We start from the raw sequence: 25,676 nt of genomic DNA, 5'->3' as shown, positions 1-25,676 counted from the left end.
CCTCATTATATTTGCAATACATTAGCCAGAATAATATTTCAAAAATTTAAGTCAAATCCTATCATTTCTTTGCTGCAAAACTTTGAATGGCTTCCCACCATATTCAGGATAAAAGCGGGAGTCTTTTGGGTAGTCTGTAAGATCTTACATAATCTGGTTTTTTGGATACCTTTCTGACTTCATTTTCTACCACTTGCCCTTACGCACTCTCTTCTGGTCACTGGCCTTTTTGTTAATCCTAGAACATACTACATATACTCCAGTCCCAGGGCCTTTGCATTTGCGTTTGTTCTTTCTGCCTGGAAAGCTCTTTCTCTAGATTTCCTATAGCTTGTACCTTTACCTTCTTCTGATATGGCTCAAATGTCATGTTCTCAGAGATGCCTTATCTAGCTACTATACTTGAAAACTTCACCCCCACTCCATTTTCTATCATATCCCCCTTCCCTGCTGTTTTGTGTTTCTCTATAGCATTTGCTGTCTCCTAGTGATGAAAATATTGTTGGGCATTAAAACCTTTCTGATACCTTGCAATCCATACCACTTAGTTATTTTTCTTACAAAGAAGGCAGACCTTGAATTAGATTTCAGTCATTTGTATGTCTTAAAATGTCTTTGTTACTCTCAATTCGATAGAATTTCATGTTTATGTCATCAAATATGGGAAAGAATCAAACAGAATTACTGTAGGAGGCTGTAACTGTCTATATTAGTTTTTGTAGTAATTTAAGGCAGGAAATATCTATAGAAGTTAAGCATTTTATTAATATAAATAAAATGAATATTTTCATTGCACTTATAGAATGGAAGCTTATGTTTTTGGAGAAGGGTGTGTGTGTTATGTGATGTATATGTGTGTACATATGATTTAAATAAAATATGGACTACTAGTTACCATGTAAGAACATAACATTTTTTTTTCAAATCAGCATATGTGTCATTGCTACATGTAAGTTTTTAGCAAAACATTATAACTACTAATATTGATCGTACAGCTGACCACAGACCCAATAGACATTAAAATTAAATGATATATTACAGCAGACAGGGTTCCCTTATCTATCATTAGATAAATAGAACTGTTCTACTTGCTTTAAAGCTTTTCCTTTATGGTTCTATTCTAAATTCATTTTTGTACCTCTGGTTAATGGATTTGGGGCTATCAGTGTACGAATGAAAAAATTCCAAGAATACCAAACCATCTTCCTACTCACTGACTCTATAGTGATGCATTTAAATTCCATTTTGTGTAAAAGCCATAATTTTAGGAGGTGTGCTGATGGGGCTCTCCCATGTATGTTTTTTTCATGTTATCACCTTTGGCGGACCCAACAGGTACTCCTATTAACCCAAAGGTCAGTCCTCCATATTTTAATTGTTATCATGAATATGATATGTTCCAAACACGACGTGTAAGCAAGTACTATAATTAGGGTGGAGTAAGAAAAGTTGGGGATCAATAAGGATGCATAGAAGACATTTGTAATGTGAACCCTCAGAAAGGGATACTCTGACTTCAGAATCATGTCTCCCTCTAAGAGTATTTGGTTTTTGATAACATTAAAATGCTTTCCTATAAGCGTTTTATCAAAATGATTAAGATTCAAAATGAATATAGTATCAATCTCAGACACACTGAAATGATGGAATTAGACATCAGAGTTTGAGAAAACCAAGAACTTACCATCTGATACTTTGTGTTCACAGTTAAGCAAATCTCTGCAGATTCGTGCTGGGTTATCTCGTGTGCCAAGAGGATTCTTGATGCTGTGCAGTAAATTGCTAAGGTAGTTCAGGGTTTTGGATATCTCTGCACCGTAGTCAATTAGAGTCACTTCAGTATTTTGGTAGTTCTGCCAAGTCATCACAGGAATCATATTAGCAAAAAACCAGAGTAGCCAGCAGCGTTATTGAACCCTCATCATCAACATGGACCAAGGCAGAAGAAAAATGTATCTTTGTTGTGTGCGGTGACTTGGGAGTAGGGTGTAAAGATCAGTTTATATTCAAATATAGCCATCTATGTATATTTTATTAAACTGGATCCTAAGTAAGAGATTAAATTCACTCCAAAAGCCTAGTTTTCAAGCTAACATAAAACTTAACAATTATTATGCCCACTGTAGTATATTATTTTTTAAGAAATTATACATTGAATAGAGTTTAGTCAAGAAAAATGAGTAACAGTGATAGATCCCATTTTAAGAAATGGCTAACTTCATTAAACTATTTTCTTCTACAGTATCTAATTCTTTGTTTAAAAATTCCTTAAATGATATTACACCTTTTAAAAATGTTTTCCTTAAAAAAACCCATGCATATATTTCTGCTTATTAAAAATGCTTACTTTGTCCTTGAAAGTAGTTTCATTACGTTCAATCTGTTTTAAATACAATCTTTGAGATAAAGCCACATTTTGGACTCTGAAAAAACTTTCAGTTTAATTTGTATATTGAGAGTGCCAATGTAAATAAAGCCAGATATATTACCTCCATCTGTAGGGCAGCATGTGATTCAATCAAGGCTTGAATAGCAGCATTGATATCCATTTGTTTCTGTGTAAAACAAAACCATTTGAGATTAGCAGTAACATCAACACTGAGTACTCTAAAGTAAGGGCTGTAAATTCTGAAAGCAGTGCTATTAAAGTATACTAGACTTATTATCTGAAGGGGGCTTGTAACTCTTATGGTTAGACAGATGCTGCAAATTTTGCCTGGATAACTGGAAGGACAATATGCTGCCTTCATCCAAATCTCGAAAGTCTCCTAATTAAAACAGGACCAAAGTCTAGAGCCCTCAAATGAAAAACTATTTGTCACTGCTGCATAAACACACACACACAAGTTACTCAAATGGAAGAAGAATGAAATATGACCCCCTCAGTTAATAAATTGTAAAGTGAAGAATAAATAACTGTAGTAATTTATAACAGTTACATTCTTGGAAGGAAAATATAATAAAATACTACTGTCCTGAGGTAGTCACCACATTCGTTTAATCTGATACTTCTGCGGTCTTAAAAACAATTTCTGAAGTTGGAAAATGCACCATTAGTCCCAAAAGAAATAATACAGCATGAATCCAATCTCCTCCTGCATTTAATAAAAGATATTTTTAGAGAAAGGCTCAGCATAACCATTAGTAAAAGTCTTTTTGTATTTTATTTTTTAAAAAAGCTTGGAGACTAAGAAGCTTGAGTTGGGAGAAAGTTCTGTGAAATGGCATCTGTGTACACAAATCAAGCAATCTTATTTCCTTCAGAATGATTGTGTTCCTAAGATATCTTTTTACTTGGAGGGCCATACAATAAAAACTGTTTTCAACAGATCTCTCATAACTCAAGGCTGGTAATTTGAAAAACTATTTAAAATGATGGGACAATCAATAAAATGCACTCTTCCTTGCCTCAACATGTGGTTTTCATATTGGAAAATAATTGACTCATTCTGTGCATATATACTGCCAAACACTGTGATACATATTGAGGATAAACGGTAAGCTAAAAAGAAAACTGCCCTTGTGAAGCTGAAGTTTAAGGGAGAGAAAGGCACTAATCAGATCTTAAAACCACACAATTACAAATTGTGATATGTGCTATGAAAGAAAAGAAGTGCTTGGACCCATGAAAGAAATTAGGGGGTTTCAATGAAATCTGGAGGATGAGAACTTTGGAAGGAGTAGATGAGGGAAGGTTTCCTTGAGATAGTGACATATGATCTGAGATCTGAAGATAAATAAGAATTGTTAGAGAGGGGGTGAGAGAGCTTTCCAGGCAGAGTAACAGCCTTGCACAAAAGCTATGAGAGAGAGAAACATGACCTATTCAAAAAGCAGAAAGGGTCAGCCTAAAAGGTCCTATACAGATTAAATAATTCCAACCATCATGCCTGTGTGAATGAGCAGATTTTGGACATGGGTCGCATGTCCAAAATATTTGCACTAAACATGGGTGATTGAATTAAGTACTAAATAATAGCCATCCTTGTATTTTCCAGGTGGTTTGTTATTAGGGCTTTGATCTTAGAAAACATAGCATAAGCAGTTCTCAAACTCTTCAGTTTAGGACTTTTTGCACTTTTAAATATTATTAAGGGCCTTAAAAAACTTTTATTTACATGAGTTATAACTTTTGGTATTTACCAAAGTAGAAATTAAAACACAAATTTGTGTTATTGCTTTAAAATAACCCATTATATGTTTTTTTAAGTTTATTTATTTATTTTGAGAGAAAGTGAGCACAGGCAGGGGAGGGACAGAGAGAGAGAGAGAGAGAGTGAGAGAGAATCCCAAGCAGGCTCTGCTCTGTCAGTGCAGAGTCATGAGATCATGACCTGAGCTGAGATCAAGAGTGGGAGCTTAACCGACTGAGCCACACCCCAACCTATTATATGTTAATACAAATATTTTAAAGTAAAATAATTGTATTTTCCAAAACAAAAAAATCTGAGAAGAATGGCGCTGTTTTATATATTCGTACATATCTTTAATGTCTGGATTGATAGAAGATAGCTAGATTGTCTTATTTCCTTCAGTATTCAATCTGTTATGATATGTTATTTTAGTTGAAATATACGAAGAAAATCTCGCCCTGTAGAGACATGCAGTTGGAAATAGGATTATTTTAGTACTCTTTTCGGATAATTGTGGATATTCTTTGATACTATACCAAACTTGACAAATGATAATTTCTTAAGGGTTAGTTGAAATTTGGAATCTGAAATCAAGTCTATGAACTTTTTGTGCTTTTTTATATTAAAATCTATTGGTCTAACTTGAACTGTGAAAGACTCTTTTATCTACCCATGATACTGTTAACATTGCCCATTGATTATTTAGAAAATAACGGTTCATCAGGGTGCCTGGGTGGCTCAGCTGGTTGGGCGCCGACTTCAGCTCAGGTCATGATCTCATGGGTTCATGGGTTTGGGCCCCTCGACGGGCTCTGTGCTGATAGCTCACAACATGGAGCCTGCTTCAGGTTCTGCGTCTCCCTCTCTCTCTACCCCTCCCCCATGCGCGCGTGCTCTCTCTCTCTCTCTCAAAAATAAACATTAAAAAAATAAAAAAGAAAAAAAGAAAATAATGGGTCATGGAATTATGCAGATCTTCCAAATTCTGACACATTTCATTATTAATATCACACAGTTATATTTATTAACACCATCACCAATCTCAGAAAAGTGGAAGTATGGGGAAGCTGTCAAACACATAGTGGTAGATAGAAGTTTTCCCCAATTTTTATTTTTGCTTGAAAGTTTGAGACTTATCATTGGCATCGACTTCTGTCAATAGTTTCCTTGAAATGAGAGGCTTGATTCATTCATGTTTAAGAAAATATCTGCGGAGGGGCGCCTGGGTGGCTCAGTCCGTTAAGCGTCTGACTTTGGCTCAGGTCATCTCATGGTTCGTGAGTTCTAGCCCCACATCAGGCTCTGTGCTGACAGATCAGAACCTGGAGCCTGCTTCAGATTCTGTGTCTCCCTCTCTCTCTGCCCCCACCCATGCTTGTGCTCTGTCTCTCTCGCTCAAAAATGAATAAACATTAAAAAAAAATAATAAAAAAAAGAAAATATCTGCTGAATACTCATGAGTGTATAATATTGTTAGTCTATCTAGTAAATATGGTGTTCTATGAAAAGAGCAGCCAGTTCAGTTTGTAACTGAGACAATTGCACAAGTGCTTTTCCTTGAGGTAAATACTATCCCCTTCAGTATGCAGCAGAAGTGTTTTTCTATATGTTCTTCTATTTTGTTCTAGAGATTACTAAAAAGTTGTATACTCAAGATTGGAGATTTAGGAGACAGCAGAAACAGTGGAGTAATGACCTCCCAGAATTTTCTCCCCTATAAAAGCAATGAGAAAACTGGAAAAAATGTCAGAATGAAGTTTTTCAGGACTATGGAAATTAACAAAATGCTTGCAGCAATCTGGGGGGCATTTATTTAAGAAAAATATCTGAATCTTGGTAAGGGCAGTGAGCTTCATGGAACTTTAATTTGCCCTATTCCCATGTCTTTCTTTTCAGCTCTGTGGTAGCCCTAAAAATACCAACCTATAATTACAGTAAAAACAAGAAGCCAGGAAGTCATGGGGGGAGCAGAATGGGGTTGGAGTTGCTCTAAAGTATCATTTCCAGTGAATTATTATTATTTGACCTGCCTGGTAGTTACCTAGAAGACACCATTTGCAAGGCTGTCTTTATTTTACCTGACTCGCAGCTCATCCAGTGCAAAATACATTTTCCCTAAGAGTGTTTTTCAAAAGCATTTAGAGGGAATTGTTTAACTTTGTGGCTGTCTGGAGCACTGGAAAACAGTTGGGGCAAGCAACAAGCTAACAAAAAGCTTACAAGAGAAAGGTAGGGAATGCTGTGTCTCCACAGGAAATCTGAAAAGCTTTGACATATTTCTGGAAATCTAGAAGTCCATGTGCATTTGTAGCATTGTGCATATGCTTAGAAAATATCTGAGAAGGCCCTAAGCTCTTTCCTCTGGCTTTCAGTCTCTGTGAAATCAGGAAGTTAAAGCTAAGGCATAGTTTTTAATCACCTGGCAGAGCAATGAAGGGGTGCTCCAACATACACAGAGACATTTGTTAAAAACTGGGAGACTTACTGGTTCTGCCATTTAAGGAAATCTCTCTCCACTTGTTAGCTGACCACTAAGCTGAGTAGAGACTTAAGTGGTCACACATGTCAAAGCATAGAGACTTTACAAAATTCAGAAAAGTCAGTAAACAAAATAACATACAACAACAAATAGCAACAAAAATAAACCCAGGGTTGAGGGGAACAATTTTATTTCCAAAAATGCCTCATTATTTTATTTACAATGTACAGTCCTTGACAAAAAAATTACAAGACATACAAAGAAACATTAAAGTATGGCCCATAAGCAAGCAAACGGGTAATCAGTCAATAGGAGCTGACCCTGAAGAAGACTAGATGTTGTACTTAGTAGAGAAAGACTATTTAAAGCTACTGTAGATATGTTAAAAAAAAAAAAACTAAAGGAAACAATGTCTATATAACTAAACAAAAGTATGAAAAAGATGTCTTACAAATAAAGAATATCAATTACAAAAAAAAAGGAAATTATAGAAAAGAACCAAATAGAAATTCTGCAGTTGAAAGGTACAAAAAAATGAAATGAAAATTTACTAGAAAGGCTCAATGGTAGATTTCAGTAGACAGAAGAATCAGTGAACTTGAAGATAGGTTTATTGAAATTTTCCAATCAGAAGAGTATACAGATAAAACAGTGAAGAAAATGAACAGAGGCTCTGAAACCTATGGAACACCAACAAAAATACTAACATGTGCATAATGGGAGTCTCAGAAGAGGAAGAGAAAATGGGGCAGAAAGAATATTTCAAGAAATAATAATGGCTGTAAGACAGTGATGAGAGAAATTAAACAAGAAGAAACAAATGGAAAGATATTCCACAGTTATGGATCAAAAGAATTAATATTTTGTTTTGTTTTTTGTTAAAATGTCCATATTACCCAAAGTAATCTACAGAGTCATGCAATCCCTTATCAAAATTCCAATGGCACTTTTCACAGAAATAGAACAAACAATTCTAAAATTTTTAGGAAGACCTTGAATAGTCAAAGACATCCTAAGAAGAAGAACAAAGATGGAGGCATCTTGCTCCCTAATTTCAAGCTAGTAGTAAAAGCCATAGTAATCAAAACAGTATGGTACTGGTATTAAGACTGACACACAGACCAAAGGAACAGAATAGAGAACCCAGAAGTAAATCCATGGATATGTGGCTAATGAATTTACAACAAAGGAGCCAAAAATATACAATGAAGTAGGGGCAGTCTCTTCAATAAATGGTATTGGGAAAACTTGACAGGAACATGCAGTAGGATGAAACTGGACCACTACCTTAACCAGACACAAAAATTAACTCAAAATGGATAAAGACTTGAATGTAAGACCTGAAACCATAAAACTCTTAGAAGAAAACACAGGTGGTAAGTTCTTTGATACCAGTTTTGGTGATAATTTTTTTTGGATTGACACAAAAAGCAAAGGCAACAAAAGCATTGTAAACAAGTGAGATCACATCAAACTAAGAAGTTTCTGCAGAGCAAAAGAAACAATCAGTAGAATGAAAAGGCAACCTACTGAATGGAAGAAAATATTTGCAAATCATATAATCGGATATGTGGTTAATATCCAAAATATACAACTCAATCACAAAACCCTAAAACAATCCAATTAAAAATTGGGCAGAGGATCTGAACTGACATTTTTCCAAAGAAAAAATAGAAATGGCCAACAGGTTTATGAAAAGGTGTTCAACATCATTAATCATAAGGGAAGTGCAACTCAAAACCACAATGAGCTATCATTTCATACCTGTTAGAATGGCTATTATCAAAAGACAACAAATAACAAGTGCTGGAGAGGATGTGGAGAAAAGGAAGCTCTTGTAAACTGTTGGTGGGAATGTAAATTGGTACAGCCACTGTAAAATACAGTATGGAGACCCCCCCCCCAAATAAATAGAATTACCATATGATCCAGCTAGTCCAATTCTGGGTATTTATCGGAAGAATACAAAAATGCTGATTTGAAAACATATATGCTTTCCTATGTTCACTGCAGCATTATTTACAATAGATAAGAAATGGAGAGAACCTGAACCACCTAAAACTAACATAATGTTATATGTCAATTATACCTCAATTTAAAAAAGGGAATGGATGAAAATTTGATGAGAAACATTAATCTACACATCCAAGAAGATCAATGAACTTCCACAGATACATCATAATCAAACTGTTGAAAGATAAAGACAGAGAGAATCTTGAAGGCAGAAACAGAAAAGATTCATTATACCCAAGAGATCCTCAATGAAATTAACAGCTAAATTTTCATAAAAAAATCATAAAGGTAAAAAGGCAGTGGGACAACATATTCAGAGTGCTGAAAGAAAAAGACCATCAACCAAGAGTGCTATTTCAAATAAAACTATCTTTCCAAAATAAAGGAAAAATTAAGAAATTCCAAGATAAATAAAAACTAAGAGAATTCATCACTAACAAAACTTCCCTAGAAAAATAATAATTTCAGCCTGAAATTAAAGATTATTAGGCAGAAACTTGAATCCAAATAAAGAAATAAAAAGCACTGCTAAACATAACCATACAGGTAAATATAAATGAGTATAGATACCACACAGCCAAAACAATCCTGAAAAAGACCGGAGTTGAAGTCCTCACACTTCAGTTTCAAAACTTACTACAAAGCTACAGCAATCAAAACAGTATGGTACTGTCATAAAGACAGACCAATAGACTAGAATAGAGTCCAGAGGTAAATCTTTACGTATATGGTCAAATGATTTTTGATCAAGATGTCAAGACCATTGAATTGGGAAAGAACAGTTTTCAACAAACAGTGCTGGGAAAATTGATATCCACATATAAGAGAATGAAGTTAGACCCTTATCTTACATCATATACAAAAATTAACTCGAAATAAATCAAAGACTTAAATATAAGAGTTAAACCAATAAACCTCTTAGAAAGCACAGGGGAAAAACTTCATTACATTGGATTTGGCAATGACTTCTTGGATATGACACTAAAAGCAAGGCAAGAAAATAAAAATAGATAAATTGGGCTACACTAGAATTAAAAACTTCCGTACAAAGAACACTATCAACAGAGTGAAAAGGCAAACAAAAGGAGAAAATATTTCTATCATATATTGGATAAGGGATTAATATCCAGAATATATAAAGAATTCCTACAACCTAACAACAACAAATAAGCAATCCAATTAAAAAATGGGCAAAGGACTTGAATAGACATTTTCCCAAAGAAGATATATAAGCCAATAAGCACATTAAAAGATGCTCATCTTCACTAATTATTGGGGCAATGCAAATAAAAACCACAAGTAGGTGCCACTTCACACCCATTAGGATGGGTGTTATAAAAACAACAACAACAAATAAAACAATATAACAAGTGTTGGCGGGGATGTAGAGAATTTGGAACCCTGTGCAGTGCTGATGGGAATGTGAAAGGATGCAGCTGCTATAAAATACAGCATAGAGTACCTCAAAAAATTAAACATGGTATTAGTATATGATCCAGCAATGCCATTTGTGGGTGTATACCAAAATGAATTGAAAGGAAAGACTCAAGCAGATACTGTACACCTATGTTCATAGCAGCATTATTCACAATAACTAAAAAGCAGAAGCAATTCAAATATCTCCCTGGATAAACCAAATGGGGCATGTATACATATACTGGAATATTATTCAGCCTTAAAAGAGGAAAGTCAGACACATGCTGCAACGCTGTAGACATTATGCTAAGTGAAATAAGCTGGTCATAAAAGGACAAACACTGTCACTTATATGTCACAAATATGTACTTATATGTTCCTGGAGTGGTCAAATTAATAGAGACAGAATGGTAGTTTCCAGGTGCTGGGGAAGGGAGGAATTGGGAATTATTGTTTAATGGGTACTGAGCCTCAGTTTTGAAAGAGCAAAAAAGTTCTGGGGATGGGTGGTGGAGATTGTTGTACAACAATGTGAGGCCCAAATGTCCATCAACTGATGAATATATACATATATATACATATATGTATGTATATGTATATGTGTGTATATGTATATATATATATATATATATATATATATATATATATATATATTCTGGTGATCAGAATCTCAGTGATCAGAAAGAATGAAATCTTGCCATTTGCAACAACATGGATGGAACTAGAGTGAATTATGCTAAGTGAAATAAGTCAGGTAGAGAAAGACAAATATCACATGATTTCCTCATATGTGGAATTTAAGAAACACAACAGATGAATATAGGGGGAGGGAAGCAAAAATAAGATAAAATCAGAGGGAGGAAAACCATAAGAGACTCTTAAATACAGAGAACAGACTGGAGGTTGCTGGAGGGGAGGTGGGTGGTGGGATGGGCATTAAGGAAGGCACTTGTTGGGGTGGGCACTGGGTATTGTGTGTAAAGTGATGAATCACTGGGTTCTACTCCTGGAACCAATACTACACTATATGTTGACTGACTTGAATTTAAATGTTAAAAATGGAAAAAAAGAAAACCCAAAAACCAATGTGAATGTACTGGATACCACTGAACTGTATACTTAAAATGGTTAAAATGTTATGTATATTTTACCAAAACTAACAATAATAAATAAATATGCTCATTATCCCTTACACTTAACCATCCTACTGCTGGGAATTAGTCCTATAGATATGCTGCAAAATGGTATGCATATGGACAGGACATTTGTACTGGTGGTATTAGCAAAAGACTGGAAATAAACACTCATCAACAGAGAAATTAGATGAATAAACTAAAGGGTATTCTTTTTTAAAATTATTTTTGAAAAGTTTATTTATTTTTGAGAGAGAGAGAGAGAGTACAAGTGGGGGAAAGGCAGAGAGACAGAGGGACAGAGGCTCCAAAGGAGGCTCTGTGCTGACAGCAGAGAAACTGACACAGGGCTCAAACCCACTATGAGATCATGACCTGAACCAAAGTTGGACACTTAACTGACTGAGCCCCCCAGGCACCCCAAACTGCAGGACATTCTTAAGTGAGATGACCATTTTTTATTTTCTCTGAGTGTGGCAGTGACAAATACAGTGACTTTTAGTAGATTAATTGTGTAAAGTATGGTATTTGATGCATACTAAGGTACCAGCAACTTTAAATGCCAACTCATAGGGGAAGGGAACGAAAAATAAGATAAAAACTAAGATAAGACAGGGAGGCACACCATTAAGATTCTTAAGTACAGAGAACAAACTGAGGGTTACTGGAGGGGAGACGGGTTGGGGGATGGACTAAATGGGTGATGGGCATTAAGGAGGGCATTTGTTGAGATGCCCACTGGGCGTTATGATGAATCACTGGGTTCTACTCCTGAAACCAATACTACATTTGTATGTTAATTAACTTGAATTTAAATAAATATATTTAAAAAAATTAAATGTGAACTCAATGAAAAAGGCTTTCCCCCCATCCAACAGGCATTAAAGAAATGTCATAAAACTTGGCCACCCATGAAATTTCTTGGCAATACACATATTTGTATAATTTCTAATGTATTCCTAAAGCCTAGCTCATGCCTGACACATAGTAGGCATTCAATTTGTTGAATTTATGAATGTTTTCCCAAGGATAGTCTTTAGTGAGGGCAGGCCCAGAGAGACTATTATGAGGATCTGCTGGGAAAGTCATTCAGCAATGTCTAAGTACCCACATCTGAGTGTAAAACTCTCATTAGGTGCAGTGAAGGAATCCAAAAGCAGTAGCTCCCTCCATGTACTCTTGTTAGAGAGAACACATTCTCACATGAACATCACTTAAAGTTATAAAAACATGCACATAAAATAGAGACAGACAATAGGAAGTAATCAGATTGTTGGCACTAATGAGGAGAACTAGGATTCATTATACCCTGGGGGAATGAAATCTTCACAATTCTTTCCCAACTTATTTGAATAAAATGTAGATCCAGTCTGAGCACTCTAGTATTTTGAGGAGAAGTGTTATTTAAAAAAAATTTTAGGGGCGCCTGCGTGGCTCAGTCGGTTGAGCGCCGACTTCGGCTCAGGTTACGATCTCGCGGTCCGTGAGTTCGAGCCCCGCATCGGGCCCCTGTGCTGACAGCTCAGAGCCCGGAGCCTGTTTCAATTCTGTGTCTCCCTCTCTCTGACCCTCCCCCATTCATGCTCTGTCTCTCTCTGTCTCAAAAATAAATAAACGTTAAAAAAAATAAATAAATAAAAAATAAAAAAAAAATTTAAACATTTATTCATTTTTGAGAGACAGAGACAGAGTGTGAGCAGGGGAGGGGCAGAGAGAGAGGGAGACACAGAATCCAAAGCAGGCTCCAGGCTCCGAGCTGTCAGCACAGAGCCTGATGCGGGGCTCGAACCCATGAACTGCGAGATCATGACCTGAGCTGAAGTCTGGCACTTAACTAACTGAGCCACACAGGCACCCCGAGAAGTGTTATTTTAAAGGTGTCTGAAGTCTTAAGATCCCTGGATAGTGTAAACATTGATGGGATAGGAACTGGTTTCATGTCATGCCCCTCCCCATAGTGGAAGTAACCACTTGTTCTAGGGAATCAAAGACTGCACCAGCAGCTTCAGCCTCTAAATTCACCAAACCCGGTTTCACAGTCGACCCACTAATTGTAAATCAGTTGAATACTCCTTATCTCATCTAGTTATTTTTAACGATTACTATTTCCAACCCCCGTCCCAACACACATACTCATCTTGTTCTTCCCTTTACCCCACTGATCATTTTTGGTTAACTTTGCCATCCCGTTGTAGATTTGCTAGTTTCTAAATATCTTACCCATGTACACTAAGGTCTGACCATCACTGTGATAATATCCTCAAATTCAAAAGTACCATCAATATATATTCCTTTTCCTGAAACATTTCCTTTTAGCTATTCTACTTTAGAAACTTGGGCAAGTTACTTTACTTTCATAGGTCTTAAAAAAAAGAAGTTAAACTGGATTAGAGGTTTTCAAACTTATCTTGACCCATAGCAAGAAATACATTTCTACATCATGATACGGTCCACACAAAAATACATACATTTAACTGAAGTTTTAAAAAATCATATTTATTCTTATTAGGGCTGATAGACTGATTTTTTCTTTTTTATTGAAGTAAAATTCACATAAAATAAAATTCACCATTTTAACCATTTTTAAAGTGTACAATTCAGTTGCTTTTCGTAATTCACTAAGTTGTGTTAATGATTACCCCTACTTAATTTTGAAACATTTCTATTACCTCTAAAAGAAACCTCATACCTATTAAGCAGTCATTCACCATATTTTTTCTATTCTATTTAATTTAATTTAATTTAGAAATGATTCTGAATAAGACTCACTAAACTGATCTAAGGAACCACTAACTAATGAGTCATAAGTCAGTCTGAAATAAATGCTACATAAATTACTAAGAAAACGTCTGTCTCTAAGTCTATGATGCTATTCCATTCTAGACATTATTGCCTTCCAAATGAAATATTCTGTCTTAGAGGATTCCCACTGTAATTTTCTAAGAGGTACAACTTGCTTTTGGACTCAATTATCCATTCATTCCATAGATAATCATTAGGGCGTGAATGGAAAAGAAATTAAAAAAAAATAGTTTCTACCCTTCAGAGAGTTCACACTCTAATAATAGAAAGAGACTGGAAGGAAAACGAATGAGTATAAATAAGAAGGGGAAGTGATTGGTTCTACCTTGCAGTGTGATGAGGAGAAGGAATTAAGAAGTTTCAAAGAAGATATGATCATAAATTGACCTCAGAAAGAATATATAGGTATTTTCCCATTGATATTTATACTCCTGCTCTACAAGTCTTCTTCTCAGGGTTAAAATGTCACTTCCTTAAAATAGACTGTGAAAATCCCAGAAAGATAATATAAGGAAACCAGCTTTCATATTGGCCAAGAAGAAGGAAGGCAAAAAGAAAGGAATAAAAGAAGGAAAGAAAGAAACTAATATTTATTAAGTATCTACATACAACATGACAAACACATGTATTTTCTTATTTAATCCTACTAATAATTCCTCAAAGTATATATTCTTATCCACATTTTGTTCAGAATAAACATCTCTCACACTACTTCATTTTGGCTGTATAGGAACACATACAAACATTTCTAAGTGAGACAGGGCTATGGTGCCACAAAGTTTGGTATTTCAGTGTGAAATTTTTCACTAACCACGTCTAATTTGCCAATGATCTTTTAAGACTTGTCCTTTCTTAGGAAGGCAGCTATATCAAAATAATTATAGAGTGGGAAGGCAACTGATGAAGGTATTTGTAACCCAGGCTTTGTGGAGATCTAAGGAAGAATGGAGATAGAGAGTAATTTAAGATTAAATATAGGCATTCCCATTAAAGTGCATGCCAGGGAAGGTTTTGACCCTGTTCAGATGGCCAGAAAGGGGGAGTAATTTTTAAAAATCATGGAGAATGAATCTCCTATTTCCAAGGGGATAATCTTCCTGTGGCATCTTTCTTGAAAGTTACTCTTCACCATGATAAAAAGCTAAGAGGTATGAAGAGTTTCTGGCGTGTTGAGAATAGATCATAGTGATCCAGCAACTAGAACTGTCAGAAATCCAATGGACACCAGTGCAGCATGTGGAAATAAGTAAGGCTAGAAGGCATAGGACTAGGCATTGTTTGGGATGATGTAGCCAGTGGTGGATCTTCTTTAGGGAGACGATCTGATCAAGGACCATTGTATTTGACAAGCCTGCTGTAGGAGAGGGGCATGGGTGAGGTTGGAGATGGAAGGAGATTCTTGCAGGAAGCAGGAAGACAAATAGATTATTGGGTATGAGAGTGAATGTAAAGCATATGGGAAACCAAACTTGGATCATCAGAGGCCAGGAGATACCAGCTGATAATGAGGCAACAGAAGCATTGCTTCAAAGATAAGGGTAGCAAGCTCTAGGTTGTTATAGATAACAAGCAAATATAGAAGTCTGAAGGCTACTACAGCCATCAGCAAGTGAGATGGATTCTTGAAAGCCTAAGAAGTGGATTACTGGTTGGTAGAAAAACATTTAAAAAAAAGGAGAGACAGAAATTAGAAGTAGGAAGAAATGGAGGGAGTTAGTATTTTTTGAGTACTTATTATGTCAGGCATTATGCTGAGTGATTTACTTTTTAATTATTTTTTTTTTTTTATTTTGAGAGAGATAGAGCAAGCAGGGGACAGGAAGGGAGGGAGGGAAGGAGAGGGAGGGATAGAGAGAGAGAGAGAGAAAGAGAGAGAGAATCTCAAGCAGGCTCTGCTCTGTCTTGTTTAAGTCATCAGGTCTATGGATAGTTATGGCTATAACAGATTGAGCCACCAGGACATCCCTTTACTTCTTATTTAAAACTCAAATCCACCAAGAAAGTAAGACCATCCCCTTTTTAAAGACAAGAAGTCTGAGTCTGAGGCTTAGATTTCATTATTATACCTGGGGAGGGTCTATATCAGATTAGCAAAAGAAACAGAGGTAAGGAAGAGAAACACCTTTTAAACAGGGAGTTAGAATAAGCTTTAAAAAGCTTTAATGTAATATATGAAGATAAAGTAAACAAAACCAAGAAAACTTACTCTTGGGCCAGGTGCTCCAGGTGGACCCTATAACATGACAAATTTTAAAAAGAATTTGTCAGTAGATAATCTCAAACCAGGCAAGCATATAAGCATCACCAGTAAACAGATATAAATGTAAATAAACTCACTGGAGGCCCTGGTTGACCTCTTGGCCCTTGGGGACCCTAGAAGACATGAAGATAAAGTATAATATGTATCTTATGCATATGGTTTGGTATAAACAAGACAACCAAGATTCAACATCTATCACCGCCTTTCATGTGAGGCAGGTTCTTAAGATTCAAAGTTGTTTTAATATTTTGAAGCTATATGCTCTTTGCACTCAAATATCACACACAATAATGAACAAGCTGGATATTTACTTTCATGTTTTATTGATACTAGACAATGAATTTGTTCATTTTAAAAATCTATTATAAATATAATATTTAAAAATGTTAATACTGCCTAAGTATGTTTTTTCCTGTTATTTCTATATACCATCCACCTAATCAGCAAAGATGAAAATTTTAGTGTTCTTAGATACCTCTTTTTCCTTCAACATCCACCTATAATTTGATTACTACTGTTGAATTCACCACCATATTCATAGTAACAGTCTTAGTTTAGTGTTAATCATGTATTGTAGACTGAATGTTTGTGTTCCCCCCAAATTCACATATTAAAGCCCTGATCTTTAGTGTGATGGCATTTGGCTGTGGGGTTTTGGGGAGGTAATTAGATCATGTAGAACCCTTATGTGGAGTCCTAAGAGGAGACACAAGAGAGATGATCTCTCTTTCTACCATATGAGGATATAGCAAGAGGGCCCTTGTCTGCAAACCAAGAAGAGGACCCTCACTTGACATTGAACCTACCAGCACCTTGATCTTGGATTTCAGAACCTCTACAACTATGAGAAATAATGTTTCTTGTTTAAGCCATCCAGTTTATGGCAATTTGTTATAGCAGCCCAAGCTGACTAAGATATTATGTTTTGCCTGGACTCCAAATATGACATTCTGACTTTATTCTGTCTACTATGCTAACTACACTGTGCTTGTAAAATGGAAATCTAATCAGGTCATTATTTAGTTAAAATGATTCAATAGCTCTTTATTTGTCTAGAGATGATGTAAACTTCCTTAAAGTGATAGCTGCCATTTATTGAGAACTTTCTGCATGCCAAGTTGTGTGCTCACTTTCTGAGAACTAACTGTATGCCAACTCATATGCTACATTTCCATTTTACAGTGAAGAAAGTGGCAACCAGCAAATAAGGGACTGAACTAGGGTTAAAATGGAAATCAATTGAATATAAAAGTATATGTTCTTTTTTTTTTAATTTGAGAGAGAGAGAGAGTGTGCAAGTGGGAGAGAGGGGCAAAGGGAGAGAGAGAGAAACCCAAGCAGGCTCCACACTCAGCACAGAGCCTGATGCAAGGCTAGATCCCATGACCCTGGCATCATGACCTGAGCCAAAATCAAGTCAGACGCTCAACCGACTGAGCCACCCAGGCACCTCAAAAATATATGTTCTTAATCAATGTACACCCCTACCTCCTCTTCAAGATCTGGGCCTCACCTCTACTTACTCTCCCCAACACATCCTACACCCCATCTATAACCAACTACTTGTGGATCTCTGCATCTTCAAAATTCTTTCACACATGCATTCTCTTGCATGTGCTATTTCCTTGACCAGGAATGCTCCTCCTTACCTTCTCTATCTGTGTAACTCTCATTCCTCTTCCAGTATGTCTTTAAAACTCTATACTTACCTTGCTCACCCATCCCCAGCCACCTCCCTCATGCTCAACTAACCACTTCTCCATTTCCTAGTACATAACACAGTGGAAAATCCCTAGGGATGTTTAAGAATGTCTTAGTCACCTTTTCGTTTCCTGGAACAAGAATAGTGTCTACTTCATAGTAGGTGTTTGAAAATTGCAACTGAATGGATGAATAATGTAAAAAAATTACCTCATATTAATTTAGAAATTAGAATAGTTAAAATGTATGTAGTAAAATGTGAAAAGTTATGTTGAAATTTTTCAAAATGAAACAACAGTAATCATTGTTAAGAATGTCTGCTCAGGCCACTTCGGATCCTCTGTCCCCCTCTCTCTGCCCCTCCCCTGTGCACATGTGCTTGTTCTCTCTCTCTCTCTCTCTCTCTCTCTCTCAAAAATAAAGAAAAAATAAACATTAAAAAAAAGAATGCTCAAAATTTAACTTACTTGATGGTCAACTGAATGTTAAAACCATATTGAGCCAAATTCAGATTATGGTTAAAAGATGACAAAAGATCTCTCTTCAGTTGAGATCTGAATAATGTTGATGTCATGCTTGACTTACATTAATTATTTCCAGAGCTGTTGATTCTAAATATACTGTGAAAACTAGAGCAAACAACAGTAACTTAAAAAGGATAGAGCACTCCAGTACCATGCTTGCTGGACATTTCTTAGTTTGCATGGCTTATGCTTATGATTTCAAGTAAAGAATGTACAAAACTTGTACCTCAGAAGCTACGTGATAAATTACAGAAAGGGCATGCTGGAGATGGCCTTTAAAATTGTTTTTAATGTTTATTTATTTTTGAGAGAGAGAGAGAGAGAGAGAAAGAGAGAGAGAGAGAGACGGTACATGAGCAGAGGAGGGGCAGAGAGAGTGAGACACAGAATCTCAAGTAGGCTCCTGGCTCCGAGCTGTCAGCACCGAGCTCGATGAGGGGCTCAAACTCATGAACCATGAGATCATGACCTAACCAACTGAACCACCCAGGAGTCCCTAGAGATAGTTTTTTAAATATATAGAGGTTCAGAATGAATTTGGCTGTGTAAGTTTCTCTATTCTGGAACAACACTGTAAAAGTAAACCATTGACATTTAACCCCGCTTATTTCTGACATTTGCAAAATCTCACTGGTGGTTCAATACAAAACATGTATCTTATCTGTGACTTTGAAAGAAGAAATTATCGTAGAAAGAAGAAACTATTTCTACTGCAGATTTTATTGGTTTCTTTTCAGCTTGTTACACAAAACAAGTCAAGTCATCACAAATGTCATCAAAAGAAATACTTAAAACCAAACAAGACAGGGCAAGCCAGCCCTAAGAAAACAACTGTCTAGAATGAAGCAATTAGCCAAGTAAAACAAAATATTATTCAACAATATAACATTTATTAGTTTTCTATTCCTTTAGTCCACCATTAAGAAAAAGTGATTCACTCTCTCTAGCTACTATATAAAAAAGTATCTAGGGACACCTGGGTGGCTCATTCGGTTGAGTGTCCGACTTCAGTTCAGGTCATGATCTCACAGCTTGTGAGTTGAAGCCCCACGTAGGGCTCTGTGCTGACAGCTCAGAGCCTGGAGCTTCGGATTCTGTGTCTCCCTCTCTCTCTGCCCCTCCCCTGCTCCACGCTCTGCTTCTTTCTCTCTCTCTCTCTCTCTCAAAAATAAACATTAAAAAAAAGTATATGAAGCAGTTTATTATAAAAGCAGTTTATAATAAAACCATGATTGTCTATGTTAATTTCCTAAAGGGAAACTAATTTATGTGAATGGTTATAATGGTTATTTGGCCATAGTCAAAACCCAACCATTGGAAATAGACTTTCTTTCCATTTAATCCCAGAATTTACATTTGATTCTTCAAAAGTAACATATTTTTTCTTACACTTTAAAAAATATTGATAAGTGCATGTCTTTGAACCTGAGTATGTTAGACTTTGCCTTTTTGTGAAGGCAATCTTGATTTAATTTCATAATCTTTAGGCTGGCTTAGGTACAGAGAGCTTCTTTATTCTCAGTTATAAAGTGAGAAGCTCCCATTGCTTAGCAGCATCCTGGGTCTCTACTCAGTAGGTGTAACTAGAAACTCTTGTTTTTTCCCAGTTGTGACAACCAAGTATGTCTCTACAAATTGCCAAATGTCTCCTGTGGTGTATATGTGGTGGGGGGATGGCTCCTGGTTGAGAACAACTGATTTAGAGGGTTTAACTGGGAATTTAGTAATATTAAATAATATTATTAGAAGTAATGTGATTAGGATGGAATCAGTGAATTGTAAGGCACTGAGGATAACTACAAATTAGGAGTCGACTCATGTGGAACCTGCCATGTAAATGGCTGCACTATTCTAAATGTAGGTGAGGGGTCTATATATACCATCTTCCTTACCCAAGTTGCTCCTAAAACTTATTTTTGAGAGGTATGATGATTAATGGAAACGTACAATGGTGTGGGAATCGGGAGACCTGGGCTCTGGTCTTGTCTCTATACCTAATTAACTGTATTTCCTTGAGTGAGTTGTTGCACGTTTGGATCTCAGATACCTCAACTGTAACAAGATTTGGTGAAAGATCAATCTCTAAGGTTCACTTCAAAATTGTGATTTTGAAATGTTTTATCAATTTTCTTCCTCATATTTTCCATGTATTCTAAAAGGGATACTTCTCATGTATTGTTTAATGAGCTGTAGCCCTTTTTTTAAAGGCATGAATCATTATTTGGTCTTGGTAAAAAATGGCATAGCCTTATAAATTGGTAAGAATGGCATACTTTATAAATTCTTATGCCAGCTTCACGGAACATTTAAAAATAAGATTTACAAAGCCCGCTTGATAGATTCTTGTGTTTCTGATCTTTGTACAAAGGAGTGGAATGTCATATTTGTCTCAATACAATAGATCTTCGCTAATAAAAATTCATTCCAAAAATGCCCCATGTACTGGTATTATTTGAGGCTGACCCCCTTGAGGATATTTGGAAATATAATAGCTAGAAGTGTTTAAGCATTCAATTATTGAAATCATTCCCTTAAAACAAACCTGTAGAATATACTGAAAAAAAATCCTAATGAGAGTATAAGTAATGTTACTAAGCTTTTCCAGATTATGGTTTAATTGCACATTTTATGGAGCAAGTTAATTGCAGATGATCTCTAGGAATTAAAAAATTGCTTTTATAAAGTTCCTTAAACCTTAGTGGAATGAAAAGAAAACAGATGATAAAAAGATATTTAATACCAGTTATTCAACAACAAAAAACCAGAATAAACCAATAAATTCTAATGCGCCACAGCTAATGTGGCACATTTTCAACAGTTAATGTTATTACCTATACTAAATGCTGCTGTGTCCCCTTCCTTGTACTAGGAGTCTGTACTTTATTTATGAAGAGAGCTATGGGAATCAACAGAGCAAAAGACTAGTAAGTATATCAATTCAATAAATGCTACTTTACCAGCCAGAATTGAAAATACTTGTTAACTTTTAATTTTAGGGAACAGCATTTATTTATTTATTAATTCATTTCTCAAATATTACCCACTACATAGCAGGTTCTATTCTGGATACTGATAACCAATGTATCAAACAAAGTTCCCTGCTCTCCCAGAGTTTATATTCTAGCACAGGAAACAGAAAAATAATTTCAAATACTGCTAACTACTATGAAGAAAACAAAACAGGATGTTGTGAAAGAGAATGACCAGGAATGTGAGACTGAACAGTCATGGAGGGCTTCTCTAAAATGGTATTTGAGGCGAGACCTAAATCATGAGATAAGAACCAATCGTGTGAGGAACAGATTGCATATTCTAGGTAAAAGGAAGGCGTGTTCCAAATAATAGAGACAAAATCAGCTTGGTGGCAAGGGGAAAGCGGCACATCATGAGTTTAGAGAGGCCAACCAGGGCTAGTTCTTGCAGGGCATGGTAGAAAGGTAAGGAATTTGGATTTTTTTCTAAGTGCAAGAAGGAGTCATAGGAAGGTTTTAAAGAGGAGAGTGATAGAATCTGGTTTATGCTTTAATGGTATCACTCTAGTTGCTGTGTAGAGAACGGATTGTAGTGGAGAAAAGTGGAAGGAACACTAGGAAGTCAGGAGTCCAAGAAGACATCATGGCAATCTGGACAAAAGTGCTAGTGATAAAGAGTGGGAGAAGTGTGTGAATTCAGAATAGGAATTAGACTTGACAGGAGCTAATCTCTGCTTTAAAGAATTCTTCCTTATGTTCTATGCCTTTCTTTGTTCTTTTATGGGGGATCTGCTTATTTTTCTTTTATGTAGAATCATAAACTCTTACAGCTGGAAGGGACTTAGAGGGTATAAATTCTAATTCCCTACTCAGTGCAAAACTACCAGTCCAGTAACTCAGAAAGATAGTGATTAGGCTTCTAGAGACAAGCATTCATTATTATGTAAAACTATCTTGTTTTAAAGCAGTACCTTATTATATTAGCAGCTCATTATTATATTGAGCTGGAATCAGCCTCAGTATTCCATCCACTTAGTTAACAGTATCTATTCTGCATTAGTTATCTGCTAAATCCTGTGATGGGCTTGGAATTAGGGCAAGTCAAACATACTTCCTGGTCTCACGGAGCTCACTGTCTGTGAGGGAGCTAAGCACAGAAATTGAAAATTCAATTCAATAAGTAAATAATTTAAAATTTATTCTCTAGAGTTACTCATATTATACGTATTCTTCCTTTCAAATATTTAAAGACAGCTATCATGTTCCAACACCTCAAATATTTTCTAATTTATTCACCAGTAATTTACTAAATATTTATTTAGCACCAACTATACAACACAGGCACTATCTTAGGTGTTGCAGACACAGCTTTAAAACCAACAACAGGTAAAATACCTGTGTCATGGAGCCTATATTCTAGTGAGGAGAGATATAATAAGCAAAAAACAGGTAAAGAAACAGGTTTAGAAAGACAGGGAATCGAGGCAGATGGGCACATTGCTATTTTACATAGGCTAGGCAGAAAAAGCCTCTTTGATAAGAGGACATTTAAGAAAAGACTGGGGAACACTTGCCAGGCATTGTACGAGGTCCTGGCTACTAGTTCTTATGTCCACAGGTGGCAGTTGGGTTGAGGATAAAATGTCACTTAACTTAAATTAACTTAAATTAATTACAACCTCATAAATAGGAACTACAGGGATAAAAAACATGGGCAAGAAAAAGCAGGTGCAAAACCCAGGAAGCAAAGAGAGAGCAATGAGAACAAGGAAAGGGATGATAAGGTTGCAGAGTCTGGTAAGGGTTAAACATCCCAGCTCTTTCAACTGGTTTTTCTAGGACATGGCTCCTCGATACACCACTGATCTGAGACAGCCTTTCTCTGAATATGCTTTAATTTTGTCCATGTTCCCCTTTGGGGATGGCCTGACTGGTGTTACCACCTGCTTTATTCTGGGTGCCATATGTCTATCAGTGCAACCTAAAATTTCAGGCATAATCTGCTGAATTTGCAAGCCATCAGAGCCACTGAATTTTCTTTCATGTGAAATGCCTGTGAAATTGTCAGAAGTACTTGAGGTTTCCTAACTCTGACAAAAGCTGACGTTCCAGCCACAGTACTTGGAGAGAACTGGTCAGGAAGACAGTTGGAGACAGACAAGTCTAGAAAATGAACTAATTCCAAGCCTCTCTACTTTTCCTTTCCCCTTTCCACTCCTCCTGGGAAATATGACTTCACTGTGTACAGATATCCTTGCTTTTGGCTGTAGCAAGACTGCTGAGAAGATAGGAAGGCCACATTTCTGCAAATTAAAAACATCTATTTTAGGGCACCTGGCTGGTTTAGTTGGTAAAGCATGCAACTCTTGATCTTGGGGTTGTGAGTTCAAGTCCCTCGTCGGGTGTAGAGTTTACTTAAAGATAGTATCTTAAAAAAAAGAAAAAGAAAAACATCTATTTTGAAGCCCTCTGTGGGTTCTTAGCCTCTCTGAAACCATATACATTTCCTTTCTCAGCTAATTAATATAACTGCAACTTACTTATTCTGAGCCCCCAAGCACACCTTATGGTGACAAGCAATGTCAGCTGTCAATGCAATTTCATTATCTTTTAAGCCAAGACTTTTCTGCAACCTTTAAATTTATTCTTATTTGCCTTCTGCACTTGGTTTTAATCCCCCTCATATTACTCTGTGCCTGCTCTCTGTTTATGGCTGCTGCTTTAGTTAAGTTCAGCAGGATCTCTGCTGGGAAAGTGGCTTCTTGACAAAATACCTTCTTTAACCTGGAAGCATTGGCATCCCAGAAAAGTAGGAAATAGTGCCAGTGTAAGCCACTTAGTGCTGGAAAGTGCTACGTGTACCTTTTGCCCATCCTCTCACAATTGTTTCCAATTGGCTGAAATATACAACAATTGATATGCTTCTGCTTTGCACCTCTTTAGCACTGAGTGAACACAGTGGGTATATCCTTGAGGCGATGTGGCAGTCCTCTTATTCCAGCACTGGTGAAGAAGGCTCACAAGGCAAATGCCTGATGCCTGACAAGGCAAATATGCCATTTCACACAGTGATCTGGGAAGAATTTGATCAGCAGGTTCTTAAATATGTTTAGGGGTTATCAGGTTTCACTGTACTGTACTATCTAGATTAGTTCTACTTCCGAAAAACTGTAATTTTATTTTTATTTCACAAGTATCAGAGACATCATCATCATCATCATCATCATCATCATATAATAAAACAAGGTCCTTGCTTTCATGGAACTTATATAGCCTAGTGACAAGTGATAATATAACCATAAATTTAAACTTACAGTTTCACCTCTAAAGCCTTTTTCACCTCTGGGTCCCTACAAGAAAACAGGAAATGTTAGTTTCGTGCTATTGATTGTTATTTATCAAATGTAGTTGAGGCTATACACAGAAACATGATAACTTATGTTTTTGTTTTTTCTATCCAGCAAGACATATTGAGTAAATTTATATAAATTCTAGTTTCCTTTTTCTGAATAAAGCAAAGCAAAACAAAATCAAAAACAAAAACAGTTTATTGATTTATCATACTATCCACGGAGTGAGACAGGGATAACAGGCACTTAAATCAAAACAGCTGATCTGACAATCAAATACCAACCCACGTAGAAGGGAAGTTACCAGATTAAATTCTTCTAATCTTTGTCTTCCCTAGCCTGTGAAAACCTTGTTTCTAGGATGGTGCCTTTTTTTTTTTCATCTTCTCTTTCTATTCCTCCTTCTGTACATCCCACAAATTTTGATATGTTGTATACATTTTCATCCAGTTCAGAATATTTCTAACTCTCTTTGAGATATCCTCTTGGATCCATGGATTATTTAGAAGTGTGGGGTTTAATTTTCAAGTGTTTGTAGATTTTCTTATCTTTCCAATTTACTGATATTTACTTTAATTCCATTATGGCCAGAAAACATATCTTGTATGACTTCAGTTCTCTTAAGTTTAGTACAAAATTTTTTATGACTCAAACTATAGTCTATTTTGGTGATTTTCCATGTACACTTGACAAGAAAGTGTAGTCTGCTGTTAGATGAACCTACTGTTTTAGAAATTCCTGTTAATATTTTTGTTTTCATCCTTGTGGAAATTATTTATGTATTTTTTATTTTGAAAAAGATAATACTCCTCATCTTTTCAAAAACCTGAATTTACACTTTCACAATATGTTATGATGTCTTCCATATCAATCCACATTTCTCTAGATAATTA

At 36.0% G+C, this 25,676-nt stretch overlaps 1 protein-coding gene across 1 annotated transcript in view; it reads right to left on the bottom strand.

Annotated features, from left to right (window-relative positions):
* COL24A1 (collagen type XXIV alpha 1 chain) overlaps nucleotides 1-25,676 on the bottom strand; it is a 390,296-nt gene that overhangs the window by 12,238 nt on the left and 352,382 nt on the right. Inside the window, exons 54-58 of the mRNA XM_049618486.1 lie at nucleotides 24,748-24,783; nucleotides 16,314-16,349; nucleotides 16,183-16,209; nucleotides 2,490-2,555; nucleotides 1,685-1,853 (exon numbers count right to left, since the gene is read on the bottom strand). Coding sequence (XP_049474443.1) covers nucleotides 1,685-1,853; nucleotides 2,490-2,555; nucleotides 16,183-16,209; nucleotides 16,314-16,349; nucleotides 24,748-24,783 — 334 coding nt within the window. The remainder of the gene's footprint in view (nucleotides 1-1,684; nucleotides 1,854-2,489; nucleotides 2,556-16,182; nucleotides 16,210-16,313; nucleotides 16,350-24,747; nucleotides 24,784-25,676) is intronic.

Source organism: Panthera uncia (assembly GCF_023721935.1).
Source record: "Panthera uncia isolate 11264 chromosome C1 unlocalized genomic scaffold, Puncia_PCG_1.0 HiC_scaffold_4, whole genome shotgun sequence".
In the NCBI taxonomy this organism is placed as follows: Eukaryota; Metazoa; Chordata; class Mammalia; order Carnivora; family Felidae; genus Panthera; species Panthera uncia.
The sequence above is the reverse complement of the archived record's forward strand: the minus strand, read 5'-3'. Positions and strand labels throughout refer to the sequence as shown.